Source organism: Gymnoscopelus microlampas (assembly GCF_963454915.1).
Source record: "Gymnoscopelus microlampas genome assembly, chromosome: 20".
Lineage (NCBI taxonomy): Eukaryota > Metazoa > Chordata > Actinopteri > Myctophiformes > Myctophidae > Gymnoscopelus > Gymnoscopelus microlampas.
Window position 1 is genome coordinate 3,039,657 of NC_139957.1, and position 19,506 is coordinate 3,059,162.

The 19,506-nt window shown below is 45.3% G+C and overlaps 1 protein-coding gene and 1 gene segment (V, D, J or C); one reads left to right on the forward strand and one right to left on the reverse strand.

The window, feature by feature from the left end:
* Positions 1-2,854: 2,854 nt before the first annotated feature.
* LOC311035903 (immunoglobulin kappa constant-like) lies at positions 2,855-3,249 on the forward strand. The segment is given in 1 exon: positions 2,855-3,249.
* Positions 3,250-9,134: 5,885 nt separating this feature from the next.
* LOC311036517 (uncharacterized protein) overlaps positions 9,135-19,506 on the reverse strand; it is a 36,711-nt gene continuing 26,339 nt past the window's right edge. The window contains exons 1-8 of one of the 3 annotated variants that reach the window (XM_084045245.1): positions 14,134-14,249; positions 13,618-13,749; positions 12,306-12,749; positions 11,818-12,093; positions 10,747-11,016; positions 10,507-10,650; positions 10,135-10,275; positions 9,135-10,039 (exon numbers count right to left, since the gene is read on the reverse strand). In XM_084045245.1, the coding sequence (XP_083901371.1) occupies positions 10,145-10,275; positions 10,507-10,650; positions 10,747-11,016; positions 11,818-12,093; positions 12,306-12,749; positions 13,618-13,749; positions 14,134-14,188 (1,452 nt within the window). In that variant the 5' untranslated portion in view covers positions 14,189-14,249 and the 3' untranslated portion in view covers positions 9,135-10,039; positions 10,135-10,144. Of the gene's footprint in view, positions 10,040-10,134; positions 10,276-10,506; positions 10,651-10,746; positions 11,017-11,817; positions 12,094-12,305; positions 12,750-13,614; positions 13,750-14,133; positions 14,250-19,506 lie in introns of those variants that run through there. The other 2 variants (XM_084045244.1, XM_084045246.1) reach the window with 2 other exon arrangements.

The following is a 19,506-nucleotide window of genomic DNA, read 5'->3' on the forward strand; positions in this document are numbered from 1 at the left end:
TAATTTGAAAGGTATTTTTATACCAACACCCGTGGGGCCCAAAAAGATCCATAGCAGATACATTAACTAAATGCATATTGCATCACATTTCCTGTGTCTTTCCAACAAGTGGTAACGGCCCCATTTTATGCAACTCATCATAATAGCTAACAAGAATAAAAAATAACAGTTTTTCAGAAAACATCTATACAAGGTAGAGCAGCAACGTTTTTTCATGAAGTGCTGATTGTGAAAAGTGGAACATCTGTAATAGCTTCATATTTAATAAATCATGTCTTTACTGCATTTATTCAAGTGTTGTTTTGTGTGCTACAGTGATCCTGTTGAGAGGTTCTGAGGTGCTTTTAGTTTTAGGGAGAGGTAAAGAGCTTCAGGATAGAAACCAAGACAACATCTGGACTCACATACATGTCACAAAAAAAGACATGAAAGAGGAAATGAAATGGGTTCTAACAGCATGCTGGGTGTATGAGATGAGTATTTGTACTGCACACGCTTAAAACCATTAGCATGGGAAAGATTATCAATAATTTGTGATTCATTTAGTAGCCCATTAATATTGAGCATATCAACAGAGAAACCACAACAAAGCCAAATAAATCTATATCAAAAATCAATTCTAAGACTTATTGAGATTTGAACACCTGCTGTTCACAAATCCTTTTGGGATTCAGTATTCATCTGTTGAACTGCATGCAAATGACAGAGGAAGAGAGTGTTTCTGGTTGGCTGCTTGTTTGAAGAGAATGGATGACTGGTTGTAGATTGTGTCTTATAGAGGATGAGTGGAATGGTTTCAGTCTGTGAGGCTTCTTGTATAGAAGGCTTTAGAGTTCCACTGAAGTACAGAGTATTGTGAACAGAGACATCATAGGTATCTTTCTGCAGCACCTGAACTGATCTTAGACCAGACAATGGCCTTTTCTACAGCTTCACTCACTGCCCTGCTGTTGACCCTGAGTGGTAAGAATTAATGACAGATTAGACTAAAACACATAATGTTTGACCACAAATGTTCTTTTTTCTCTTTTTAAGCAATAAGTGAGCTTCTCATTCTTTTCAAAGTCTGTAAATTAAAATATACCTTTGTCCACAGGTTTGGAGGCAGCTCTAGTTCTGACCCAGCCCAAGTCTGTGTCTGTGAACCTGGGAGACAATGTGAAGATCTCCTGTACTCAACGTGGTGGCAGCCAACGCTATAATTTGGACTGGTACCAACAGAAAACTGGGGGTGTAACAAAGTTTTTATTTGATTCAGAAAGTGGCACCAGAGCAAGTGGACTCCCCAGTAGGTTCTCTTGCTCTCGCTCTGAGACTCTGCACATAAATGGAGTCCAGGCTGAAGATTGTGCGATGTACTACTGTGCTTGTGCAGGCTGTGGAGACCACAGTGTTACAGTTCAGTGAGGAGCCCATACAAAAACCCTACAAACATGTTTAGAATGAACTAAAAGCAATGGAAGAGCAGAACCTGTTTGAGTTGTGTCAAGTAAAGTGATCATACATTAGACATGGGCTCAGAGTCTATATTTTGGTCTATTATCAGTCTTTTCATGGATTTAAAGTTCTCACTTGTAGTGAGTGAAGCATGAAGAGAAACCCTGAGCAGCAGATTACAGCACAGAGGTTTTTTTTACGGACACAAATCACTGTGAGACTGGCAAGACTCTGCCTTTGGTGGAGGGACTTAAGTTATTATTGGTAAGTGTATCTTTTATGAAATTACTGGAAGTATATCATATGCAGAGTAAAACAATTCCATAACCAAGTACATTTATTTATTTATTTATTTATTTATTTTATTTGATAATTGAATAATTTGAACTTTTTCCAGATTTCAAACAAAGCCAACAAGATAACAAGATTGATTATTGACTTTGTTGACAAGTTTTATATAATTGATTTAACTTCTCTTTTCATATACACTCATTAATGATGTTAATATAATTCTATTAATAATATAAATGTCTACCTTTAGCACTGTAACGCAAATGTGTATCACAGAACATCAACTGAAGCTCTGAATAGAAAATACAATAATGTACATTAATGTGTATTTATTTTACTGTCCTGGTGATGAATCTATTAGATGGTAAAATTATGACAAATTGGTTCCAATCTGCTCGAGGCTCTTTGCTGCATGTCATGCTCTTTCTTTCCTGACTTTCCCGTCTGTCCACTAACTGTCACTGTTGAATAAAACAAAAAAATGTCAGCAAAAAGAAGCAGAAGAAATTATTGTTTGTTTTTAACCATTGGAATTAATTTCAAACCTACAACAAACATTTTATATTCACTTTTTAAAGATGACTGTAGTTTCTTCAATATAATCAGATTTTAGGTAAATTCTCCAATGTCTGTTAGTCTGTTTTTACAGTAACCTTTAACTGCGTAAACTCTAAATACTAAAATAAACCGCTGTCTGTAACCCAGGGGTCTATACTTCGGTCCCCTACGTGACACGTTGTGAGCTTGTAGAACATCTATTTTCGTCAAATGTTTGCCCATTCTTTCTGAATGTTTGCCTATTATGACATGCCCAGCATAGAGGTACTAGCGTTCATATAGACGGATTTCCGCGCGACGTCATCACAGAGCAGAATGCGCAATCTGCGCATGCCCGGGTGAAAGGCGCGTTCGAAAATACAGCCCTGAGCGGCAGTGAGCGCACTGGCCAATACAAACTAATAGGCGAGTGTGCTCCGGTGCGTAATTTCCAAACGCACCCATAGGCTTCCCCCTCCTCTGCGCGGTCATATTCCTCTCATGTTTACTAACAGGAAACCCGTCTATGGTTAAGTGACATGTTGTCATGTGTCCTCTCCTCTCAGCTCGTCCTCCGTCTCCCCCCAGTCTGGTCCTGATGGCTCCAGTCCAGCCTCCTCTCTCTGGGGACAGCAGTGCCACCCTGCTGTGCCTGGCCAAGGGCTACCACCCTGACGGTGCCACCCTGTCCTGGTCTGAGGACGGAGCCTCTGTGACGGGCACCCAGGTCCACACGGGCCAGTCCCAGCGCCAGCCTGATGGCACCTACACCCTCAGAAGCCATCTCACCCTGCCCTCCACACGCTGGCACTCAGGACACAGCTTCAGCTGTCACCTGAGTCACTCAGCTCTCAGCAGCCCACTGAGCAAGAGTGTCAACAAGCAACAGTGTTCCCTCTGAGACAAGAAGAACACATCCATCTATTCTCTGCTGATGAACAGAGAGTAGATGGAGCAGGAAAACACACACATACAATTACAATAGTCTGCAATGTTATACAGCTTTATAGTCTATTAGTGATGATGATATTCGCTTTTATAAAGCCACTGATGGAGGCTCTCTGGTGATGAGGGACAGATATAGAGGTGAAATTCTTAATGTTTTGCTGATTGCTTCTCTGTGTTGAATAAAGTAATTAAATCATGACCCGTCTCCACCACATTTGTCATAGACATATATGTCTTACAGTACTTAACACGTATTATTTCAAGTTCAAGGTTATTTACGTCTTGTGTAACAGGTCTATACAGTATAGTTTTAAAAGTAAAGTGTATCACTAATTGGTCAGACATGAGGGTAACATCACCCTCCCGCTTTATGTAGTTGTATTCAACGCATGTTCAGGAGTGGAGACCTCCCTCTGCTCAACCTCTGCTCAACTTGGTAAGGCAATCACCTTACCAAGTTCAGCTGCGCTGATTATCTCTCAGCCAATCCACGCTGCAATCACCACAGTATAAATACACCTGCGATTGTATCACCTACCTGTTTGATTTGGCTGCTCGCAAATCTAAATTCCCTCCTCCTCCCCAACCACCTCCTTTCTCACCAATTTTGCTCATCTAACTTCGTTTTTTCTCCATCCTCCAGGAGCCCCAGGGCGGGGCAGTGTCGGAGCGAAGGCGACAGACCGCTCCTGAGCATATAGACCGCTCCTGAGCAGAGCAACCGCAGCGGTCGCCTGGCTCCCGAGACTATACCCCCACCCCGAGTCTCGCCATTGCGGCGCATTCTGCCTTCCGCCCACCGTCCAGTTCCCCCCCGCTCCCTCACCAGCACGCTGGCAGGTGCTTCAACGCACCTCGCCCTCCTCCTCCCCCTCCCCCCCCCGCTCTCCTCAGGGGGACCAGCGCGGACAACGAACGTTTGCTTCCCCCCGCCCAGCCGTGCCAAGGAGAACAACAGGACAGCGGACCCGCTACACCTCCCCACCAACAACCCACCACCTCTCGCCAAGGAGCGTCGGCAACCTGCGGTCGTCCGCAGGCGCAAGCCCTGCCCCCCCCTGCACGGCAGCCATCGCGGCACCCTACGCCTCCTCCTCACTTTCCTCCCCCTCAACCTCACCAGCACGCCGGCGAGTGGTGCAGCAGCGCACCCCGCCCTCCTCCCTCCCATTTCTCCCCCCCCCACCCCCCCCCCCCCCGCTCCCAGCCTCCCCCTTCCCTTGCACGGCAGCCATTGCGGCGCATTTTGCCTTCGCTGGCAGGTGCTTCAACGCACCGTGCCCACCTCCTACCCCCCTGCACGGCGGCCATCGCGGCACATTACGCCACCTCCATACCTCCTCTCCCTCACCAGCACGCCGGCGGGTAGTGCAGCAGCGCTCCCCGCCCAACTCCAACCGCCTCCCTCCCTCCCATTTCCCCCCCCCGCTCCCCCCTCCCTCGCACGGCAGCCATTGCGGCGCATTTTGCCTTCGCCGGCGGGTGCTTCAACGCACCTTGCCCATCTCCCCCCCCCCGCACGGCGGCCATTGCGGTACATTTCGCCTCCTCTCCCTCACCAGCACGCTGGTGGGTGCAGCAAACGCATCCGCCCTCCTTTCCCCCCCCCTCCCCCGCATCCCTCCCACCCTCCCTCGCACGGCTGCCACGGCGGCACAAACCGCCTCGTCCTCAAGCTCGCTCCTCTACCTCACCAGCACGGTGGAGGGTGCAGCAAACGCACCCGCCCTCCTTTCCCCCCCCCGCTCCCCTGCACAGCAGCAACCGCGGCGCACCGCGGCCTCTCCCCATGCTCCCCCTCTCCCTCACCAGCACACCCGCAGGTGCAGCAGCGCACCCCGCCCGCCTCCCAGGCACAGCACCATGCCCCCCGCCCGCCCCATTCCCCTGCTCAACCTCCCTACATCCCCCCCTCCTCCCAGTCCCAGCTCCTCCCCCAGCGCATCATCGGCGCTCGGCACGCCGCCATTCACCCCCCGTCTCCCCTTCTCATCCCCGCGCTGCACGCCGTCCCGCACCCCATCCACCCTAGTCCCCTCCCCCCGCTAGACGCCCCCGGACAGCACTCCACCATGCTCAGCCAGCCCCCCCGCCTCCCCTGCTGCCCTACGACCCACTCACTTCCTCCCGCCTCCCCTGCCTCATGCGGCGCCTTCCACCCAGACCATGCCACTACCCGACCCAGCTCAGCTGTTTCTCCAGCAACTGTCTTGCCCCTCGGCTTCAACCCCTTCCCCGCACCAGCCTCATCCTACACCCTAGCCACAGCTACCCCAGCCGCCGCACCTCAACAGGATGCAACCCGGCACTCTCCAGTCCCCGCCTCCCTCCCCTGCACAGCAGAGAAGCCTCAGGATTACCTGGACCTATCAGCAGCTCTTGCCGCACGCCCACCTGGACCTGTCACTTCCAGATTTCCCCCAAGCAGCCCACGATGCTCGCCCGCCTGGACCCTCACCTCCAGGCTTCCCCTAAGCAACCCACGCCGACTTCGACCAGCTACCTCCAGGTTTCCCCCAGCATCCCAATACGCACGCCCATGCCTACCCAGACCCAACACCTAAAGGTCATCCCTCAAGCAGCTTTCGTTACATGTTCAACTGGACCCAGCACCATCGGGTTTTCAAGCAGGCCATGCCACATGCTCATCCGGACCCGTCACGTCCAGGTTGTCCTTCAAGCAGCCGCGGATGGCTTGGCAATCTATGGGGATCACGTCGCCCACGTTGACCTTCACCTTAACGACAACACGCTGGGACCCATCCACATCAAGGGGGTAGCGGCTTGCTTTCTCCAGGTCCCGGCCGAGGTACACCCCACTGCTTTGGACTGGCCGAAGCCCCGGGCCAGGATGGACTCGGCCCCTTGCCCGGAGGTTCCACAGTACATGACTTAGCTTCTACCAGACTTCGGAGCTGACCCGTCATGGCGGCGTTCTACTCCAGGCGGGAGAGAGAAGCCATCGTCAGCCCATCTGAACCTGCTCACGTCGGCGCCAAGACAAATGCAGAGTAGTACAGACTCACTCACAAGGGATCTACAAACAAACTTAGCATGCCATTTCTCAGTAAACAGAACCACAGTTCTCGCCCCACGTTCGCCTCGCACTGCACGTTCACCCAGACCCGTCACCTCCAAGTCATCCCCTGAGCAGTTCACGTCCCACGGCCACCGGGGTCTGTCACTCCCAGGCCATGCCGCAAGCAGCACACACTCCTCATGAGCACGCCCACAGGTGCCCACTGCACCTCGTCCATTCCCTCCCCCTCCCTCGGACCGGCGCCGTGCGCCCCCTCTCCCCTTGCCGTGTGCCAAGAAGAAGAAAAGAAAGGCGACCTTAACCCACAGGCTCACCTCAAGCCGTTCTCGCTCCACGATCACCTCAACCCAAAATCAGGGAGGTAGCCCAGGTCGACTCACAAGCAGCTCACGTTCCTCGCTCACCTGGACGCATCACTCCTCAGCCATGCTACGAGCAGCTCACGCACTCGTTCGGGCCGCCAGCCCCAGCACATCTCTCAAGCAGCTCACGCAGCCTCTCCACGGCCAAGTCGGTCTTCTCAGACCTCCGATTCCCTCCGGCACTACCTCCCCAACAAACGGAACAGCATCACCTTCGTCAAGGCTTCGATACTCTCCCTGACGACACCCAGCGCTACACCGACGCAGCTCCATTCACTCAGCTCGGCTACTGGCGTCAGCGCCACTGGTGCGCCTCCGCCTGGCCCAACACCTTCAGCCCCTCCGTCCATCAACCGCACTCCGTGAGCTTACCCAATAGCTTCCGCCGCGCCTTTTGGGGCCTACAGATCGTTGCAATAAGCGCCCTAACCCACAAGGTACCACAGCCCAGCCGACACTATCAATAACAGCCGTTCCTATTCTCCCGACATCTCGTCATTCCTCCGTCCTCCCACTCGGACCTTCGCCACCCAACATTCCAACTTTGGTGCAGCTCACCTCCCACCACATAACCCATTACCGAATCCATTGCCAGTTCCTCAATTTCCAGCGACAGTCATCAACCAAACCTGCCGATCCAATACCTAACTGACCAGCCATGTCACTCCAGTTCACCACCAAGCCCGGTTCCATCGCCACCCGCTTCTGGTTCCACCATCACCTCCGCCAAATCCTCTCCTTTCCGGCCTTCCACCTCAGCTTTACTCCGGCCACTCTTTCCGGATCGGCGCCGCCTCCACCGTGTCCAGACACGGCCGTCAGACCGCGTCGTCCGCATCCTCGGTCGATGGTCCTCGGAAGCTTACCACTCCTGCATAAGAACAAACGCCCAAGACCTGCGCAACGACCATCTCCACCTGCGGCGACCGTAACTGGCGCGTCGTTTCCTAGCCTGTCCGCCCTGGAAGGGGGTCCCCTCCTTCGCGATCCTTCCCGAGGTTTCTTCCTCCTCCATCCTCCCCGGAGGGAGTTTTTCCTCGCCCGACCGAGGGTCCAAGGACAGGAGGAATCACTCGACAGTTGCCCGCCTAGAAGCCACCCATCTCCACCTACCGGCCATCGTCAAGAGACCAGCCGTCTCCACCTCCCGGCCATTCCCACCTTCAAGCCAGGAGGAATCACGCAACAGTTGCCCGCCTAGAGACCACCGTCTCTACCTCCCGGCCTTTCCCACCTTCAAGCCAGCCTTTTGGGGGCAGTGTCGGAGCGAAGGCGACAGACCGCTCCTGAGCATATAGACCGCTCCTGAGCAGAGCAACCGCGGCGGTCGCCTGGCTCCCGAGACTATACCCCCACCCCGAGTCTCGCCCCGCCTTGGGCTCCCCAGCAACACACATTCATTTCATTGTATTGTGTTCAATAAATAATGTTTACCTTGAGCAGAAGGTGTGGTCTCTTACTAGTGAAATGTAGTTGTATTCAACGCATGTTCAGGAGTGGAGACCTCCCTCTGCTCAACCTCTGCTCAACTTGGTAAGGCAATCACCTTACCAAGTTCAGCTGCGCTGATTATCTCTCAGCCAATCCACGCTGCAATCACCACAGTATAAATACACCTGCGATTGTATCACCTACCTGTTTGATTTGGCTGCTCGCAAATCTAAATTCCCTCCTCCTCCCCAACCACCTCCTTTCTCACCAATTTTGCTCATCTAACTTCGTTTTTTCTCCATCCTCCAGGAGCCCCAGGGCGGGGCAGTGTCGGAGCGAAGGCGACAGACCGCTCCTGAGCATATAGACCGCTCCTGAGCAGAGCAACCGCGGCGGTCACCTGGCTCCCGAGACTATACCCCCACCCCGAGTCTCGCCCCGCCTTGGGCTCCCCAGCAACACACATTCATTTCATTGTATTGTGTTCAATAAATAATGTTTACCTTGAGCAGAAGGTGTGGTCTCTTACTAGTGAAAGTCTGTTTAATCCAGATGTTCAGCATCTATTTGACATGCTAACAATAATATGTTTTAGATGTTATAATTAATGAATCTCCAACCAGCAATTTTCTGGACAATTATCAAGAACAATCTAAGAAGTTGAATATATTGGGGTATGAATACTGACAAGTTAAAGATTTAGAAAATAACATAATATTTATAGTTGACATCATGGTAAAAAACTAAACTAAAACCAAACTTTCCTCAAACTCTACAATTGGGTAATCAACCACATGAACCCATAGCATTAAAACCATTAGCATGAGAAATATGGTCACTGATTTAGCAGGACAATAATATTGAGCCGGTAGACAAAAAAAACTAAAAACTATAATCCTGTCTAGTCTCAAAACACTCTATGAGATATAATGAGATTCTAACACCTGGCTGTTCACAAACCCTTTTGGGACTCAGTATTCATCTGTTGACTGCATGCAAATGACAGAGGAAGAGAGTGTTTCTGGTTGGCTGCTTGTTTGAAACTAATGAGCAGAGAACATAATACAACTTTAAGGGAGTTTTGGGGGTGGGGGGAAGACAGTTGAAGTTATAACAATATATGATAAACTAAAAATCAACTACGATCACTTTGAATTTACTTTGAATCAAGTAGAATCTTGTTGAATTATATGCAATTCAACTACAGCCTCAGCGCTGATGATTACAGTATCAGCGGCAGATATGGATTTGTCAAACATACTCATTGAAAAAAAAAAATGCTATTAGAAAACAAACAAATAAACACAGACAATGTATTATAGAAGTATACACAATGACGACATCCTCCTCATGCTCCTCCTCATCATTATCATCAGACTGTCACTCATTTGCATAGTAACAAAACAAATTAAAAAAACAGTCCAATTCTAACTTATAAATACTTGGTAAAGTTCTGCATACATACAGACTTGTGGTAGTATATGTTTATTTAATCATTTGTTAACAAAGACAACACAAGCAATAGCATTTGCCTTTGACACATTAACTGAATGAATATAATACAATGACTATCAACAAGTAACTGCCCCGGCAAACTACAGTACATGGTATTGTAGTCCCACTAGGCGGTCGGGTGGGGGGGTGGCTTAGAACGTGGCGGGTGCACATACAATTAGTAGTACATACTAATTACATACAGTACATACAATTGAATCAGTCCCCTCACCCAGGGCAAATAAATTCTGGGCCTGTGATAATGATCATATTTAGTGTATTTAGGATATTATTATGATAATTATCAGTCCACACTGAACTAAGAAACATTCGTAACCAATAACACGTGAACGTGTTGCAGATTAAGAACTTGCGTTAGGGTGAGTGATCTGATGCGTCGGACATAACTGAATCATCTTGTTTTGATCCCCAGCTCTGGACCTGTGCTGTGTCACGTCCCATCCTGTCTGAAACCACCTTCCTCTTTCTCTTCAGTGTCCTGATTGAATAAATCAGTGCTTTAAAATATATATATATATTTTGAGAACTCTTTTGGGTTGTACCTCGCATAAAGTCAGACACACATAGCCTCACCCTACGAGATCTAGTCGTTTTCTTCTCTGATCATGTTCATTTCCACCCCACGCTCGTGGACCTCTTCATGTTCCTCTGGCAGGTTCTCACCAAACAGGTTTGCAGCAAAGATATTTCTGATTTCAGGATGTCTGACCTTGACTAGAAACCAAAATACGTAAAGTCATTCAAATTACAACATTTTGCCAGTAACATAATTTTTGTTTTTATTGATATGCACTTGTTGGCTTAAAAAATATGTATAACAAAACAACATATTTTTTCCACATACATTTAAAAAAAAAATGCTAGTACTATACTTATTGGCTTAAAAGTCTTTAAAAAATCAACAACAAAACAAAACAATAAGAACAAACAATCAAACAATCTCACCTATCTTCCATGTTCCAAAGGTGATAAGCACCAAGATACTGATAAGCACCAAGATGCTGAATCCTAAGACAATTGTCATCATCTTCCATTTCTTTTGGGCAATTAATTGGCTGGTAATTCTTTTGCCATCAAGAGTGTGGCCATCTGCCATGGGAAAGAATATGATTTTGGAAATGATTTTATCATTTAATTCATCTACACGATCTCTGCAGCAATATGTTGTGTTGGAAAAGTTCTCACCCCACAAAACAGAGATGTTGTTATTTCCTGTCTGCACTGTACAGACATAAGCGCTGTTGTGGTTGGTGAAGATCTCTGCAGTTCGTCTGAAGATCACAGCTCCATCTCCAGTTGGCAGCGGTCCAACCTGGTTCACCATGGGAGCCCCGTCTCCAGTCAGATAGACTTTCAGTGATCTGTCACTGCTTGTCACGTGACACCTCAGTGACACCTTTGCTGTGTTAGGCATGGGCTTTGCGAAGATAACGGGCTTTGCAAAGATGTGCTGGACTGGAGACAAATACAATAAGATCAGTGTCTGAGTGCCAGTGGTGTAAAGTAACTAAGTACATTTACTCAAGTACTGTACTTAAGTACACTTTTGAGGAGTTTCTACTTTACTGGAGTATTTCCAAATTTCAATACTTTTACTTCTACTCCATTACATCTTACTTTACTCCACTACAATTATTTGACAGCTTTAGTTACTAGTTACTTAGCAGATTTAAATTATTATTACAAAACATGCATGAACCACTTCAGCCCTATATACATTTCGGCCATTTGAAAATAGCAGATCTACAAGCTCTCAATGTGTCGTGAGCTTGTAGATCTGCTATTTTCAAAATATTTGTATCCATGTTGAACTTGTGAAATGGGACATTCTGCATAATGAGTACTTTTACTTTTGGTACTGTAAGTATATTTTGATGCCAATACTTTTGCACTTTTACTCAAGTAAATTTAGATTACCGGACTTTTACTTGTAACAGAGTAATTCTTCACTGCAGTATTGATACTTTTACTTAAGTAAAAAAATGTAGTACTTTTTCCACCACTGCTGAGTGCAAACATGAAGACAAGAAGGTAGTGTTGTGTACTCATGTGAGTGTTTGGTTGGTACTGTACAGTAGAAAAAAGAATGTGTGTGCATGCGTGTTTTTAAAAAGTATAATGATAAATTGCGGGAGTGCCGGTGAGGCAAAAGTGCGTCTACTCCATTCTGTGACCCGGACGTGCATGCGTGTTTTTGCTGCGTGTGTTCATGTGTGCATTTTCTCTAAACAGCACCTGTTTGTCATTATTACTTACCTGTACTTTGAGCTATACTTTGCTGTACTTCTATGTACTTCATGTTCCGCATCATTGAGGGACACTGAAACTTGAGAAAGTGGCTAAATTCACGATTCCATAATTCTCTTTTGTTCCAGCTCTGTTCAACTGCGTTTGCAGATGGAGATTGAGACGTCCATTTTAGCAAGTAAGGGTCAAAAGTTAAAAACTCTATCCCACTCACGGCCCATTTTTCAAAAGCAGAGACGGTTCCATTAGTTGAACAGACACAACCACGCTGTCGCTGGATAACATCTAGAAAACAACACGATGACATTATCAATTGACTTCTCATGGCACTCATAAAGAGCAATGATTATTATAACACAGAAACTTAGCTTTAATGGAATGTTACTTTTATTTTTGTTTTTGTTCTTGAGTAAAGCACAGTACATTGTCCTCCAAAGTTATTGTGTAAGATACATTCATGGGATGTTTTGTGAAAATAACTACATTTGGCAACTCACCCACTGTCATGTTGAGTAAGCGTTGAATCAGACTGAAAGATGCTAAGATATCACCATATGCCTCTTTACAATTTTGATACTGTGTTCTATCTTCTTTGAAGTTGTCGCAATAAGAAACTGTGACTCCATTAAATAACGTCAGCTGTCTAACTTGTATTTGACCTCCAGTCTTGCTGAGCCCAAAAGAACGGAACTCTAAAGAATTCTGGGAACTGCCAAATGTAAGATGACACCTGGCAACCTGATTATTAAAGGCGCCCTTTAATAATCGAAGAACACTAGCAGGACTTAATATTCGAATAACCCTATCAGGATATGTAATTTTTTTCCTTGATCCTTCTCCTTTCTCCTTCTCTGCAGTTGTGGGTTGGGATGTCCTTTTGAGCGAGCCAGGGCCAAAGGTTGAGGCCTTCAAAATAACCAACCATTTAGTGATGGTTAGCTCTACAAAAGAACAAGAAAACATGTTCTATTCATCCTATAATTTAGAACACAGAATCTAAGTGTGAATTACACGCACGCACGCACGCACGCACGCACGCACGCACGCACGCACGCACGCACGCACGCACGCACGCACGCACACACACACACACACACACACACACACACACACACACACACACACACACACACACACACACACAGTATATCTATCTATCTATCTATCTATCTATCTATCTATCTATCTATCTATCTATCTATCTATCTATCTATCTATCTATCTATATATCTATATATTAGTGCTGTCAAATGATTACATTTTTAATCACAATTAATCACATGACTTTGAATAGTCAATCGCACGATTAATTGCAAATTAGTGATCAGTCATCAGTTGTTTGTTCACAATGTACCATATAGGAGAGCAGAGGAGGACCTGAGTGTTCTGGTTGGAACATAAAACTGTATAGTATCCTTAATATGTGAAGGTGCCAAGTTATTAATGGTAGGGTAAGTGATCTTTTTTGGTTAAAACAAAACGTTTTTTGTTAAAAAGTTAAAGCACTATATTTTGATAGTAATCATTGCTATAAAGTCTGCCAATTAAAATACAGTGGTCAACAGCGTCGACTGCAGCACTCAAATCTATAATTAATCGCGTTTAACATAACGGTGAGTTAATTGCGATTAATCAAGTTAACTTTGACAGCCCTAATATACATATATTCCTATTGTATCCCTGAAATCAAGATTGAATGATGAATGTAATTGTAAGTCTGCTACTAGCTGTGTATGTGACAATACAAGGTCTGAGAAAAATAGTCTGCAGATAATGTGCCTATGAACATTTATTGGTATACTGTACCACCAGGGATTGGGAGTGGAGTCAATTCGAGCAAGTAAGGGTCAACGGTCAAGAAGTCCATCCAACTCACTGCCCATTTTTCAAAAGCAGAGACGGTTCCATTAGTTGAGCGGACAAAACCATGCTGAATATTATCTATAAAAGAACAAGATGACGTTATCTATTCAGCAACAGAATGACAACTTAACCACTGTTAGGTTGATTGTTGTGACCTTTTAGAAGCTGTCACAATTTGTTTTTAAACTGTGACCACACATCCTGTCTCTTTGAGCCCAAATTAAAGGAACAAATGAAAGAATGGGAATCTGAAACTTCAAGATTAGTACCAATCATAATATCGGTGGTAAATCATTCAGTCAAGCAATTGGGATCAGATAGGTAGGTCACAGACCTAAAGCAAAAATCTGAATTCAGTTGTATTCAAAAACAATTCCTTGACTAAGCAAGTGACTTCAAAAGTATGTTTAGTTAATAATCCATTCATCAATATTATCCATAATAATGATCTTTATCACTTACCTAGTGTTGATGGCAGAATACATGCAATTAAAAATAGCATCTTAATCATCCTCATTTTGTAGCTTGCTGAATTTCCCAAAGGGTACAATATGTTTCGGTGTCGAGGAGTGTAATGATAATCGTAGGAGCTGTGATGATTTACAGTAAATCTACTGAAAAGAGGTTGAACCGGATGGACCCGTTTGGTCTGACAGCATCTGTGCTGAGAATGCAGCCAGTTGTGACACCTACAAACAAACATAGACAGAAATAGACAATATGATCTTTAAGAAAATCATAATAACAAAGTAAATGTAATCCGTCCCATTATTATGATGTTTTTAATTAATTGTACACTTAAAGGACCACTTCACCCATTTTCAATAGTATCTTATTATTATGAAATGGAACTATTTCTGTCTGTTTCTGTCTGTGTCTAAGAATAGGGCTGTGGAGAGTTCAGAAAACTGCCTAAGAGTGACATCATCGGTAGACAGGTTTAGTCATCTCAACAACATTCGAAAAATGTATTTTTTATTTTTTATTAATGCAAGAACAATGGCTTCTATTCTATTTCAGAATGCTAACTTTCCAGGAAGACAAAAGCTGTGCAGTCAATTATTAGCTTGGAATCCCCATTGATGATGTCAGTGGGAGGCAGGTTTCTGAACTGTCCCTAGCCCTCCAATGAGAAGCAGAGTGAGTAGACACCAAATGGTGCCATCTTATTATGAGCATTACTGTGGACCATTAACATGAAGATAAGGTTGAAAATGGGTGACCTCCTTTAAGTGATGATACAATTGGTTGATACACCACTTTGTTTTAAACTGGCAATGACATAAAACGACTATATGGTTTTAAATGGAAAAAAGCTACTGTTCTAGACACTTTTTGTTGGATGTTCATCGTCATCAAATCTGTTTTATTTTTTTTTTCTTTCGAAAATTATTTTCGAAAACAATACAAGTTTTCAAACTTTTCTTTAAAAAAAAGTTTGGGCCATATATCCAGGTATAAACCAAACAAAAAAAACAAGAATACAGCAGCACATCAACATGACAGCACTACAAGACAGTACTACCATGTAGGACATACAGCCGTTAAAAACAGTTTTTCTTTTCTTTTTCTCCCCCTTTTTTTTAAGCATCACTTAATTTTCATCCTTTTCATTATAGGTTCCACGAAAGAAGATAAGGTCCTTTTCATAAACCTTTACATCAAAACCAAACCCCAACATTTTATGACTTCTGTGCAAAGCATGAGTCTATATTGGTCAAAGGTCAAAAAGTTTAGAGGAGCCTCCTGGCCCGGTATGACCATGGAGGCTTCTCCTACCCCGGCATTTCATAGTACATCCATATATACAATCGGTCACAATCTTTAAAAAAGTACTCCCCCTGCCCATCTTATAGGGCAATCATCTAAGTAGTGTGTATCTTCAGTGGCCTTACAGCCATTTTCATCCTCGCCACTGCATGTTATCGTGAGGCATTTTTCTTCCTCATGATCATATGCACAATTCCTGCATATTTCGTAACTTGGGGCCTTCGATGAGGCCTTCTCTGGGGCTTCCAAAGAGGCCTCCTTCACCCCGCTTTTCTTTGTGTCCTTTGTGTCCTTTCGGCTTCCCTCCACATTCGGAGGAATGGGGAGGGGCGCTGGTGGAGTGGACACTGGATCCTCAGGTGAGGCAGGACCGAAAAGATATCCACTGAAAAGAAAGCATTGATTGTGGCAAGTACAGTAAATAATGTGTGATGCAAGAAATCATTTGTGATGGAGAGGGATCATTTAAATGCCATAATACTGCCTATTTTTCTTCATTTATAACGGACGCCTGGGAGTGTTATAATGATTTATATCTCAGGGAACAAATAAAAAAAGCAAGGTCCGTGTGTGAATGAAACAAACATCACATTTTGTACTAAAGCGAGTATATACATACACAACAATAGTTACTATAGACGGCCATTTTGGAATTTAACATTGAAAGTGCCACCCCATTGCTGTGGCAACGGGGTGGCACTTCATTGACTTAATAGAAACATGGCTGCCGTGTGAATATGGTCTATAGGCTCTATTCACAGCAGCCACATTATGAAGACATTCACAGGTGTTACCAATGATACTAATGAAGGCTCTGTTCCATTTTGGTCAAACAGAGTCAGGGTGCTGGTATTGTGCATGTTGGCTCACTGGAAACACTCTGTTACCCCAGTGGGTCTACAGTTGGGGTCCAGGGACCCTCATGGGCTTCCAAATGGCCCCTTACAGGTGTGTAACTCTGAGAGTGTACAAATGGAACCAAATGGACCCCTACGGGTCCATTTGGTTCCATTTGTACACTCTCAGAGTTATGGGGGTCGTGGAAACCACTCACTGTGCTAGACTAAATGGAACAGAGCCTTCATTAGTATCAGTGGTAACACCTGTGAAGGAATATGGCTGCTGTGCAGAGAGCCTAGATATATATATAATGGAGCCTATTGTGTAAAATGAAATGTGCTGTTTAATTGACTAATGAGGCCACACCACACGGAATGTTAGGAAAGTGCCCCATCTTGTGACAAAGCAAAGGTACTATAGTGTCATTTTCATCACTGTGTAATATATCAGTTAACGTTGTTTATTCTATATATCATCTGTTTCAACAAATATCTACATGTGCTTTTTCACAAGAACGGTGGTTGTTGCAATTACCTGCTCTACAATACTTCATCATATGCAGTGGTGGAAAGCATAACTAATTATTATTTACTTAAGTACAATTTTGAGGTATTTGTACTTTACTTGAGTATTTCCAATTTCCAATACTTTTAATCTACTCCACCACATCTCAGAGGCAAATATTGTACTTTTACTCCACTACAATTATTTGAAAACTTTACTTACTAGTTACTTTTCAGATATGAATTATGATATTATGAAACAAACATTAACCACTTTTAGCCGTATTTTATACATCTATTCTACAAGCTCACAACGCGTTGTGAGCTTGCAGATCTGCTATTTTAAAACATTTTAGTACTTTTTACCTTTGGTACTTTAAGTACATTTTGATACCAATACTTTTGTAGCCTAATTTACCCAAGTCAATTTTTAATTCCGGGCTTTTACTTGTAACAGAGTACTTCTACATTGCAGTATTGATACTTTTACTTAAGTAAAACATTTGAGATAGATATAGATAGCCTGTTGTCATTGGCAACCGTGCGGGGCGTGTTTGTCTCGACGCGCTGTCACTCAAGCCGTGGGGCAGGGTTGCCAGATCTGCTTAGGCCTATTATGATTTCCCCGCAAGATTTGATTTGAAAATAGCCGATCTACAAGCTCACAACGCGTCGCATCGAAAATAGCCGATCTACAAGCTCACAACGCGTCGCATCGCGACGCGTTGTGAGCTTGTAGATCGGCTATTTTCAAATAGCTGATGTACATGTTAAAGTACTCGATCATGTGTGGCCCATAGTCGCTTCTTTTTTGGGCTGGTTTTCCTAGACCTGGTTGCTTGTTTCTCTCACAGAATCTGGCAACACTGCTGCCGTGGGGGCGTGTTTGGGTTCAAAAGGCGCGCTCTGGGTACAAGCAGACATCTCCGTTCGCGACGGAACGAACGGCCGGAAGTCCCATCCACTCCCATGTTAAAAAAAAAACGGGGGCGTGTACCCGTTTTTTTTTTTAACATGGGAGTGGATGGGACTTCCGGCCGTTCGTTCCGTCGCGAACGGAGATGTCTGCTTGTACCCACTGGATAGAACACTGTGGGTGGGACCATAGATATAGAAACCTAGATACCTCATTGGCCTCTGCAGTTCATTGGAGCGACGTGCTTGATATGGTGGCCGCCATTTCCGGGGGGAACGGGCACTGGCCAATCACAGCGCGTTGACTACTGGCCAATCACAGCGCGTTGACTATTGGCCAATCACAGTGCGTCTTTTCCGGGAAAAGACGCGCCCCCACCTTCCTCTGATTGGCCTACCGAACGCCCCCTTCTGTGACGCACACGGAAGTTTCCAGCTGGCCCCCACAAGCATAGAGGAAGCGGAAGTGCGTCCGAGATGCGAACAGTCTTCTCCCGGGTGGTTGAAGCCAGAAGGCACCAAGCGAGCTGAGACAGAGCGCAAACGTCGAGGCACAGACGGCTGTGTTGTTGACGGACAACGGATGATGAGAAACAAAAATACAACGGATGCACGCTTATGAGAAACAAAAATAAATATTCACTACTACGACTACTTTTGTATTTGACATTTTTCAATTTCTCTAAATATTATAAACTTTCACATATCGCGTATGAAAAGGCTACTATGGGCTACAGTGAAGTCGGACCGAATGACTGAAACGTTTTTTCTTTTTTTACTCTTGGTGTGGGGATTATGTTATGAAAGAAGAGAAATTGCAACTGCTATAGTCCATGGGAAACCATAAACCTACATCTAAATGAGTTGCCATATTTACATATTAACATTGAAACTCCGCAAGATATTCCTCTACACTTATTTAGTGAGAACATCGCTCCTCCTGCTGCTGAGAGTATCTCAGCACTAGCATTACTCCTGCCTGCCCCTGCCGCCAGCCCCGCCCCTCGCCCCCTTCTGGCTTCAACCACCCGGGAGAAGACTGTTCGCGTCCGAGATACACACGCTTCAGAGCCAGAGGAGGCGTCTACCTTTATATGTCTATGGGTGGGACCGTTATGTGAAGCGCGCGGTAGTGGCCTAGGCCTACTTGCCGTAGTGTCTTTAGTCATCATCAGCTGCCGCGTTCGTTGGGACGTACTAGAACAGTGAGTCTCTTCATTTGGCATGAAAAGAGTATGTTTGAGTGAGATCTCGGACGCACAATGTCACTAAGTAGGCCTACATTCAGATCCCAGCTGGTAGAACCTTGCCTCAAACATCGACTATCAAAATGGACCGAAGATGAACTATTTGGGGTTTTTAAAAGCCTCTCAACAACAATGGTGCCAGAGGAGGAACAACAGTCAGAGATCTACCATGATGGACGCAGACTGCTGGAAGCCATGCTGAAACCTGTGGTCAAGTTACACAGAATAGGTAATGAACTGACTGAGAATCAGACGTTAGTGACTGTCTAGCCCAGTGGTTTTCAACCAGTGGTCCGGGGACCACCAGTGGTCCTTGACGGGGTTCCAGGGGGTCCCCAGCCAAATTAATAGTTAGCAACCAAATTAACCCTTATATGTCTGTAACTCTGAGAGTGTACAAATGGAACCAAATGGACCCGTTAAATGAACACTGATGATGGTGATACAGTGTAGATTGGGACCCCCAAGAAATCAAAATGGTTGAGTCCCTGGCATATCTTTTCGAATGGGGGTCCGTGGGCTAATATGTGTCAATTTGGGGGTCCTTGATGTGAAAAAGG